Genomic DNA, 10,872 nt, shown 5'->3' on the forward strand with positions numbered 1-10,872 from the left:
GAATAAAGAGGAAAGAGGAGGGGAGGGGACAGAAAGGGGAGAGAAGGAGAGCGAGCGAGCGGCTTGCGAGTTGGAGAAGACGCGATTTGCCGCTCCGTCGTGTAGAGCACGTCGCCTCGACACAGACTGCGGCGGCCTGGACAACTGCCGCCCACCCAAGCTGCCTCTACCTCAAGCCTCGAGGTTCCAGAACCTACTCCTCGCATGCCCCGCCATTGCAGCTCGTTCATCCTTCACTTTCTCCGTTCGTTGAACAGAGAAATCGACACGTCGAGGGTCGGGGTGAAACCGCCTGAGAGCCGAACAGAGACGGGACCAAGAGACAGATGCGATAGACAAAGACCAGACAAGGCCTCTGTCTTTTTGACAGCGATGTACTCCGCCGCCGTGGAATAGCTGCCGTTACAAACAGGTTCGTAGGGCAGGTCACGTAACGACAGGGGCGCGCCGTGCAAAATACCGCGAATCACGAATTCAATGCACCGAACACTGTGTGCCAAACAGGACAAGGATTGTTCGCGTTTCACGCGTGAATACGATCGCGTTCTGATATTCATTCAATGCGGTAATCCTCTACCGTTTACCGTTTCGAAGAGAATTTTTCGACCTCCCTGGCTAAAGAGAAGATCGCGAGTAAGAAAACGACGCCGTATCCTAGCCGCGGGAGAACCCGACGCTAGCGTGAGAATTCTTGCGATCTGGCGCCAGGCCAAATGTACCTCATTTTTTCTTCGTCGATCATTCCTAACGTCGCCGATATTCTACCTCTTGTTTATGCTCGCGGTGAAACTCGACGGCAAACGCGGCGTCGCCGCTAACAGATGTGCACACTAAATATGTGACTCTCGCCCTGATCGCTAATCCTGCTCGCAATCACAAATGCACAAATTTATCGATATATCTTCGAAAGTTTATCTTATCAAGATACATGATAACATTTGCGTCGTGTAAAATTATCCAACTATGTTGCGACTAACTCGTTGACAGAAACTAGGTATCGGCTATTGTCCCAGTACAAAGGTGGATGAGTAAGTACTCAAGTCAGTGATTAAGGAATCGATTACCCTGAATAACTGTTCATTGCGATTTAACGGCCGATGTACCGTTTAATTTCCGTTTTTTTTTTATGATAATCCCTACAATAAGTTAAATGCCAAGTGTAATCAACGATGTTCACGGCTATAATTTTAAAGAGACTCAACTCCAAATAATCTTCTTACAAACTACCAAAAATTCTCGGCGTATCCTCGATATACTGATACTTGATGGCCATTTGTATATAAATTTAAATGACAGCTTCTCGCTGGACAAGGAGTGACCCAGCTGAAAACTGGAAAGAAAATAATTCGGTCGAACCGTTAGACCTCGAAAGCGTGAACAGATATACAAACACACCAAGGGTCGAAATGATCTGAATTTCAATATGAGAGGCCTAAGCCTCTTGTAAGCCGATACATGTATTGGGCACACAGCTATTTACAGCTTCTAATCTCATCGGTTTTCCGGACGATGATCCAAGTCCTCACAAACGAATTTTCGCGACTTTACCAAATAGAACCGTTGGTACGAGTTGAATGCATGCCTGCAGGTACCAATTCGTCTCAAATGAAATAATTTCCACTCTTCTAACGTTATATCGTAATGTCTACTACATATTCGATGAGTTCGAAGAGCGGTTCATCGTTCCCGACTCATGGCCTGGATCCCACCGGGCAACTTTTTACCTGTTACCTTAATTTTTTTTTATCTTCCCTGCCTTGTTGGCATGTACACACGGATTCCTAACTGTACCGCCGATCGCCATGAAGATTACTCCACGAAATATATATTAAATCCCAGTTTGCGCCAAAGAAATTTAGTCTGATCTTGAACGCCGAATTGGTAGATTGGAACGTATTCGTCCGGGTTAACGCTACAGATGTTGGTCCGTGTAACGTTCTACTGGTCCCTCGAAGACAAGAATCCTCGAGGAACAAGGGAGTGCGCGATGAAGAAGTCTTACAAAGCAGGTAAGCAAGGAAACGGAGAGAGTATCTCTCAATTGTCAGACGAATTAGTTTCATGAAGTTAATTAGGCCGCCGTCTGTCCTTTCGGTTCGAGAGATACTCGCGTGTTACACGCAGGTCTTTACTGGTTCTGAAAAGTTCTCCCGCGAAAACTACAATACGAAACACGGATGCATCGACCTCTTCAGATACTTCGGGTACCCCGGGACATCTAGCGAGCGGCTTGTGAAGCCTTGTACGTAGGCAAAGAAAACCAGACATCGTAACAAATGTACGACTAACAGGTGCAAAAACAATGCACCGGTTAAAATTCTGTTTCCACCTTCGACTTTCGAAACTCGTCGTATATCTGTATTTTCCTTTTCAACTATTGGCATTAAAATACTCGACAATTTCGTGGAGAAGCAAGCGAACTGTGCTATTCTATTCTATTCTATTCTATTCTATTCTATTCTATTCTATTCTATTAGGATCGGGATTCAATTTTAGAAAAGAAATATCTCGAACGATCTGTAAATGACACCACAGCGGAGCGTATCTAAACGAAACGAGTTTGCCGCGAGGAAGGAAGTAACGAAGAGGAAGGAAAAAAAGTTGTAAGAGCAAAAAGAAGGAAGGGGGAAGAAGACGTTCTCGAGGCTGGGGCATCGAACCATGACCCGAGCACCTGTTGCCGCCTCCACGCTCCTAGATTAATGCGGACCGACCTAACCTGCCGCCTCCGCTCACTACTTGCCATCGCGTAGGCATAGTGAACTAGTACTAACCTCTCTGACGAACATCTTATGGACCGTGACCGGTGCAAAGCATGGTCGTGAGTTCATCGACGCGACGACGTGGTTGGATCGTTAGCCGCATATTGCTCGGTTGTCTGCTCTCTTTGATCGCGACACAAGTGTCTTCATTCATCGTTCTCGACCGGAACGCGTTCAATGTGGTTAAAAGTCGTTTCGCCAGCCGAGATTCGCTCGCGTTCTCGGAAAACCATAAATTAATACAGCGGGGGGAGAAACGGCGTGAGTCTTGAGAGCAGAGAAGCAATTGAGAGAATCGGCCGCCGGTACTTGATAGAACAACGGTTACTAGAGCATTCACGATAGCGTACCAATAGGTCGTTATAATTAGAAACAATTATGCTCGCGTGCCCGAGATGCGATACTTCAATACTGGCTCCCACCTACGGTATATTTACGAGATAACGAGAGTTACGTTACGTCGATCGAACACCATTTTAACGACGCTACGCGAAAATGGTGCGGAACCAAGCAGACCGCGCGCGCCGTTGCTTTTGTGAGCGTGAATCAGAGCCTGTAATTTCACGAATCGGATATGTCCTACATGCATACGTTCATATGCATACACACGATTGTCCTATGCCCGTCGAGGAAGGAAAAAAAAAAGACTAGCGGACTCGATAATCGTGGAAGAGGTCCGTTTTACCGAGGTTTCGTTGCATGTACGGAGGGATAAAATTGATTCGAAGACTTAAGCGTCGCGAAGAACGACTTGCGACAGAGGCACGCAAACTGAATGAAAAATCTCTCACGGTAAGATGATCAGCAAACTGCAATCCGATATTTATCGAATGGTGTCGAGTATCTATTCCTGGTCAACATCCCGCGTCGAAGGTCGACGCAAGATAGTACCGCAAACGATTCTTGTTTCCTACATCAGAAGAATTTATAACGCAGCTAATTTCTTATGACTTCTTCTATCTATGTACATATATACGTGACTGTACGTGTATCAGTTTTCCAATCGGTCAATTCACGGAGAGTAACAGACGATACGATGCGATCATTAAGTCCAAATATACCATACTTTCCTCCTTTAACGAAACTCTTATGCGCTAATCGATACGATCGATAAGGGGTACTCGGGGAAGAATCGGCAGGAAAGTAATAGAAGCGGTCAGAAAAGCTTCATCATTTATTAGCGTCATTATTGATTCGAACGCACGTCCCGACGATTTATTAGTATGCTCGATTAATATCATCCGATTTGAAAAATAAGAGTAGATGATTTACCATCGATATAGTCGTTAATTCACTCATTATATGCTAACATTCTGGTCGATTACGTACATGTTGTCGATCAGTAGTACGACGGTCGGTGTTGTCGTGGCAAACGTCATCACCGTTTAACGTAATTCACCACACTCGTATATATAATGAGGTCCATTTTATAACTGATCGAATAGCTCGTATAGTTCGTGAACGCATGGTGTTTAAACTCATTTTATACATCGAAAACGAAAGATAAAATACATTTACTTTTTCTTCCTCGGCAAAACAGCAAACCTCGTGTAATATATACTCGCGAATCGAACTTGAAACGAAAACGAAAGGCGGAAGGCGAAACACCGCGCCATAGAGAATTTAAGCACGTAACCGGCTTATGAAAACGGAAACTGGAAACACTGATTGACACTTACCGGCAATCCGTAAGACGGCTCTGTCAGCAGGATCGAGCTGCAGGATACTCAGCGGTTTATCCTTTACCCATTCCTTTAGACTTCCGTCCAGCTCGAACTCCATTCTCTAAAACTGTGTAATTGAAACTTCTTTTGTTTTTTACACCATATTCGTGCAACTCCTCTTTTGCTCGGCACTGTTTCACAACCACTTGGCAATTTCACAACCGCAACACACAAGAGAGCTGCAAAGTATTACGTCGTCTACGTTCAATAATGTTGCCGAGGGCAGCGGCGAATAGTGCACCAAACTAAGTCGCCGTGTTATCGACAGCGGGCAGCTGGCAACTTTGCACGCGATATTAGATACGACATTCTTTTTTATTACTCTCTTCCTCTGCGATATAGATCACGCTAGCAGCGTTTTTCCCTTTTTTCTTTCTCTCTGTTTCGAGATGAATGGCTTTGTTGTTGAAAATAGTTTCAACCGAACGAAAAGCACGTGGAACTCGTATCCAGCATGCTGCGCGTTTATTTACTGTACACGACGCCGCTGTAGGGTAGAGTAGTGTATCGCTGCGTAGAAGTGCACGAACTGCACCGGCGGAACGGAAGGAAGAGAGGTGGCAAGGAGACGAACGAACAGGGAAAGCGTACGCGATGTCTGGCGTCCTTTTGATACTCGCTGATACGTATAGCAGTTACTTTAGCCAGCAACGTAACATGCTTCCAGCACGCCGATCATCAGCAATGCTTCGTATCTTCGTCGTCAGCGGCGCTTAGGTCAGGTTAGATTTGGTCGAAAACAGTTAAGTCAGGCTCGAGTTCGTAGACACGGCCATAAATTCCCGTCGTTGTTCCTATGTTTCACAACCTTTGCCACCAACTCAAGATTCTTTCGTATTTCACACGTCAAAATATCGTAGTCTAGTTCCACCGCCCTCGCTGTCTTCGATATTATCCCCCTTCCGAAACATTCTATAAATATGAAAAAGAATATTTTTAGTTCTTCCTATTCCTTCTTCCTTTTTTTCGTTCATAACATTAATAGCAAATAGTACAAAAGTATGTATGTATTTAGTTTTCAAAATACCCACGACATATGCGTGTCCAGAGGAGACGGGGCAAACAATATTACATTAATATTTTAGTACTCGAATTATGACTCATGTGGGGAAAGTAATGCTTCCTGTCATATAGCGCTTTCTAAGGATGTCCGAAATATCATGAAACTTCATTTAACAAACGAGTGCTGATTGTGCTAATAACGATATTTAACGCGTTTCCTATTTAATTTCAGTACATGCTAAATACATGCATCAACGGTGCAAAAGATAGATCGAGAGAGATCCGATACAAAGAACCGGAAGCGGATGTGGTAACGTATCAAGTCGAACTAATTCTCAGGCGACGTTAAAAAAAATTGAAACATGCGTAAATTCTTCGATGTACAGCTCACCATTCTATTTTCAAACGGGGTTAGTTGCTTATACGCATATGTGTATATTTGTGCTAGAAACAAGCGAAACCCTCAGGACATTTTATTATCTATTTAACAATGATTCTATTGCAGTCAGAGGTAAAATAATCCGACTTCATTTGAAATGCTTGTTCTGATGGTTATTGATTGGAACACTTATATACGACGAAATATTTTTACAAATGAAGCTTTTCATGGTTTTAGTTCATTTCCTTTTCGGTTCAAATGAAAAAAATATCCGTTTTTTGTATATTCACAACTCAAAAGACTTCAGTTTATGGTGCACGAAACCATGCGAAATAATTTTCCTCTCTTCTTTCCTCCGTCTCTTCTGTACTTCAAATTTAAGAATGTCGGATGCAAAATCACAACAAATACTTTTATACGTCTTTCTGATAAATAATCAAACACTTGAAAACACTTTTGCTTCAAAACATCCGTGTTGATTGAAACAAAGATGTAATTTGGTTATTCTCGAGTTAAACTTAACCTAACAGTTCAGAAAACGTAATGAGAACACAGTCAGTAATATTGCAACAAAGTGACACTAAATTCTTTCAGTTTGCGCATCACGAAGATGTACACGATACTCTAGAAGAAACGTTATCATAAAATTCAGAAGTTTTCTACTCAAATGAGAAAGATGTACAAGCAATGTACATAATATCAAGAATCAGCGACATCTGCGGAAAACATTCTGCAAGTAACTAATCAAGATAACCGTTTCACCAAAAATAATGAAATGTAACTGTGATTCAGTCGAACATATCTGTTGAAAACTTGAAACAAATAATCAACTTTATGTAATACAATGTGGATGAACTGATGTATTATCTCTTTTTAATCTATTTCCTCTAACAAAAGTACGAAGTCATTGAAATCCTTACAATATTAACGATTCGACAGAATACGAAAGGTATGCATTACCGTTTGATCATCTGTCGAGTAAGATGCGAAAGCAGGAAAAATCAATGTTCACCGGTATTCCCCTCGAGTTTCTTTGACGGCAACGAAAGAGCCCGATTCGAAGAATATCCTTTTGCGATTTTTGACACACTTTCCAACAAAAAACACTACATACTTGTATGCAAAGACATCGCATTATCACTTATCATAGCAATTTTCGCGTTAGAAATACGGCCCGGTTCCTGACGACGACGACGCGCCTAGCAGACGACATTTTGCTTTTGACGAATGGTCCCGAAGTATGTCGAGAATCTCCGAACTTTAGCGACACAACTGAATAATTTTCTCGATTCGCAACGCCCCCCGGTGGTTACTTAACCACACTATTTTATTACGCGGTTAATTCCAAAAATCATTTTTTTCGTTATTTCAATACAAGTTATTTCTATTTACTTTTTATTCCGATTTCCTCGGCATATCTTTTTCATTTTTACAATATTTCTTTTCTTCGAAATATACAATTATGATAATAATCAGAATATATATGCAAACTTCCTAAATAAAGACTAAAGCGAAATAAAGAAGGAAACGCAGAGAGATCGGAAGGAATATGAATTTAAAAATTTATCTTTTATATCCTTGCAACTGAAAAAGTACTTAATTTTTTGGATATATATTGTATGGACAGGTTATTAAAATATCGATATAGATACGTTATCGATGCTCAAGGTTATTATTAAATTCTATTTAAAAAAATTTAAAGCTAAAATAGGTGTATTTTACATATGAATGAATGGATCGCATCTGACATCATACCTATAACGAATGACATCAACTTTTCACCATATGATTATTAGAGCCTCCACTGCCATCGACAGTTCATAGAGTGGAGTACAGTAGCCTTCGCAACCACTTGCTTCATTTGATGTCACCGCTAAATAAAGCGACTGACACGGTTTGTAAATATGAGGACGGTATTTCGAGTAGCACCTATTCCATAATTAGATGCTTATTATGATATTCGTTGAAAATCAGTTTCAAAGTCCAATCTATTATGGACGATCTTATCACGAGTTTTATAGTATGCAGACCTTTTATGAACTAGATTCAAAGATCATGAATTTTTCGTTCCAGTATTACAGTTGTCTGGGTTATCATCATTCATTGTCTGAAGTATCCGTCTTGTTGAATTATCTAGACTTGAACTATCTAGACTAGAATGCTTCTCTTTCTGTAACTTTTCAATCATTTCTTCCTGTTGCTTAATTATATCGTTTAAATATTGTATTTTACGTTGATAGTCATGTTTCATCAGGCGTACATGAACTTCTTGTAATTTTATACGTTTCTCCACAGAATCTACCTGCTGTTTCGTACCTTTTCGAACAATCTGAAATTATAAATTATTTAAGATTTTTGTTATTCTATTAAATACTACATATATTTTAAACGTACTTCTAGTTGACTTTTTAAACCTTCCACTCGACTGTTAATATTTTTACCAAGACGATCCATATCTGCATTTTCTTTTTCCGTTTCGCGTAAGAAAGCGAGTAATTTTTCTCTCTCTATAACAATTCTTTCATATTCGGAAAACAGTTCTTCGCAATAAGCAGTCACTTTACTTAATTTCTCCTTCAGGGAATTACGAGAAACTCGAGTAGAATAAACAATAGTTTGCATATGTTCAATTCTATGTTGCGTTTGTCTGAAAATGATCTAAGTATTCATTCTGTATGAATAGAACATTTGCATAAAAAATATACAAATAAATAACTTACTTTAAGGTTGTTTCAAGGTTTTCTACAAGACCTTTTAAATGATTTCTTTCAGCTGTAACCATTATAAGTTGTTTTTCGTTTTCGGGTTGATTCTCCTCTATACGTTTTATGTGATTGCAGAGATTACGTTTTTCACTTTCATATTGATATTTTAATTCATCTAACAATGTTTTACATTCTTCGATAGCGGTAGTATGAACAGCAATAGGTACTGTTTGATCTCCTTTACTCTTCATTTTTTCAAATTCTTTGCTTAAAATTTCGTATTTTCCTCGTAAATTGCTCAGTTCGGATGCTGTGGTTGTATATTCCTTTTTTAATGCTTCATTACATTTTAAAATTACTTCCATTTTTAACTCATATGATGAACGAATATCATCAGTTTCCCTCTTTACATTTGCAGCTTCCTTTTTTAAAATATCATTTTGATTTTTTAGTAACATAGTATTTTCAAACAACTTTTTAGTTTCCTTTGTATACCTATCACACTGTACAGTTTTTATTGTAGTTATTTATATGTATGATGTAAAGCAACTTTTTTTATATACACTTATTTATCCATATCGTCTATATATTTATAATTATTTACCTCTGACTTCAATCCTTCTACTTCTCTGTGCATAATCTCATTTTCCGTAAGAATTTCCTTACATCTACTACTAAACTCAGCCATTTCCTGTTCATACATGTGTACAAGTTCCTGCTTTTCTGATAAATTTTCTTGGTAAGCATTTAAAAGTGGTCCCAATGCATGAAAATTAATACTTCCCCAAATCCTTGAATCACATTTGTTTTCATTTTCTGCATGTACAGAAACATTTTCATGCTTTTGACCTCCCAATTTGTCTTGATATCTCTCTAATTCGGTATTTAACTGGTAAACAATATTCTTTAAAAGTATTATATCTTCATTTGACTGAACTCTCTCTATTTCAAGTTTTTGATTGTGTTGAACCAGAGAAACTTTGGCTTCTTCTAATTCCTGAATCATTTGTATTAACGTCTCATAATGTAAACATACTTTCTTATACTCTAATTCTCTTTGCTCCAATATATCACTTAATTTCTGACATTCTTCTTGTACACTTTTATAACGTTTTTCCAATTTCTGATACTCATCAGCTATTTTCATTGCATCCCGTGAGACATGTTTTCTTGTTCGTGATAAAATAATACCTAAAATAATACAGTATGTGATTTTGATTATAATTCGTCCAAGTCAATAATCGTCTTATAACCTATGAGTGTTTAATACCTGAATCTGCATCAACTTCATCAAATGCTTGCTTTTGAAGACTACCATCCTCGTTTACCTTTTTACTTCTTTCATGTTCATATGTTTCAGTTCTATTTCTCAAAAGCAATTCATTTTCAGGTTCAATGATATCATTATCAGTTATCCAATCTGATGGATATTTGTAAACATTGTGAGCTTTGAGTGTATGTTTGGTTTTTGCAACGCGTCTGCGACGGTGAATTGGTATGGAAGTTGTATCCTGATTACTTTTAACACCTGTTGTTCTTCTGTAGTTATGCTGTGTACAATAAAGAAAATGAGGTTAAGGTCATATGAAGTATTTGCTCACTGCTTTTTATTTTCTTACGAGCATAATATACTAATTCTACTATTAATAATAATTACCTTCTTTTTTTCTTGGGTAATAATACTATCACAATTAGCCATTTTCGTTATTTTATAGTTTAAACCTGATATAAGTTAATAAGATCATTTGATCAAAACTGTTTAAAATATTTGAAATCACAGGTAAACTGATCAACTTTACGCGATAAAAACATCACAAATTTAGTCAAACAAAATACGCACGTATACATTTGTACGGCAGTGCATATTTTTATTAATTTTCGAGTTTGTATAACGTCTATTGCCATAGCAACTACTTTTGTACTAAACATTCACACCAGATGGTGTTTGCTTAGATCTTCCTGTCCCTATTTTAAATCGATATATTATTGGCTTATGTCAAGATGATTCAAAAGCAATTACATAAAGAGTAATCTAAAAAAATTCAAATAGATTAGAATCTTGCCACACAAAATCTTTGAATTCTTGATCATTTTGATTCTTCACATCGTTATATAATAATATTTATTTACTTACTTGCTGGAGTAAAATGCTTGTACGTTCTCCAATATAAATTCCCTAATATAAAAATATTTGTTTTAAAATCGCACTTCCAAGATGGAAAAACAAGTCATTTTTACGAGTGCAAAATTTTCGACAATCAGTACAGAAATGACTACTACCATCAATATTTTACATTCTA

General features: G+C 38.5%; 2 protein-coding genes and 1 long non-coding RNA gene across 5 annotated transcripts in view; 1 reads left to right on the forward strand and 2 right to left on the reverse strand.

Moving 5' to 3' along the window:
* Positions 1 to 4,582, reverse strand: part of shot (dystonin-like protein short stop) — a 51,186-nt gene extending 46,604 nt beyond the window's left edge. For both annotated transcript variants that reach the window (XM_033348166.2, XM_033348167.2), the window contains exon 1: positions 4,442 to 4,582. In XM_033348166.2, the coding sequence (XP_033204057.1) occupies positions 4,442 to 4,544 (103 nt within the window). In that variant the 5' untranslated portion in view covers positions 4,545 to 4,582. The remainder of the gene's footprint in view (positions 1 to 4,441) is intronic.
* A 505-nt stretch (positions 4,583 to 5,087) lies between these two features.
* On the forward strand, positions 5,088 to 6,680 carry LOC117164819 (uncharacterized). Its single transcript, XR_013059081.1, has 3 exons — positions 5,088 to 5,208; positions 5,721 to 5,999; positions 6,462 to 6,680. It is a non-coding gene; the product is annotated as an uncharacterized LOC117164819 (long non-coding RNA).
* An 836-nt stretch (positions 6,681 to 7,516) lies between these two features.
* On the reverse strand, positions 7,517 to 10,826 carry LOC117164737 (uncharacterized). Of its 2 annotated transcripts, none has more exons than XM_076621002.1 (8): positions 10,707 to 10,826; positions 10,413 to 10,604; positions 10,230 to 10,294; positions 9,843 to 10,122; positions 9,177 to 9,763; positions 8,588 to 9,075; positions 8,262 to 8,514; positions 7,517 to 8,196 (listed from the first exon to the last, which is right to left on the reverse strand). In XM_076621002.1, exons 3-8 carry the CDS (start codon positions 10,269 to 10,271, stop codon positions 7,921 to 7,923), a joined length of 1,926 nt encoding a protein of 641 aa, XP_076477117.1. In that variant the 5' UTR covers positions 10,272 to 10,294; positions 10,413 to 10,604; positions 10,707 to 10,826; the 3' UTR covers positions 7,517 to 7,920. The 2 variants fall into 2 exon arrangements, with proteins under 2 accessions (XP_076477117.1, XP_033203907.2); XM_033348016.2 differs by having other exon boundaries at positions 7,517 to 7,796; positions 7,898 to 8,196; positions 10,230 to 10,604.
* Between the last annotated feature and the right edge of the window lie 46 nt (positions 10,827 to 10,872).

This window comes from Bombus vancouverensis, chromosome 8 (genome assembly GCF_051014615.1).
Source record: "Bombus vancouverensis nearcticus chromosome 8, iyBomVanc1_principal, whole genome shotgun sequence".
Classification (NCBI taxonomy): Eukaryota; Metazoa; Arthropoda; class Insecta; order Hymenoptera; family Apidae; genus Bombus; species Bombus vancouverensis.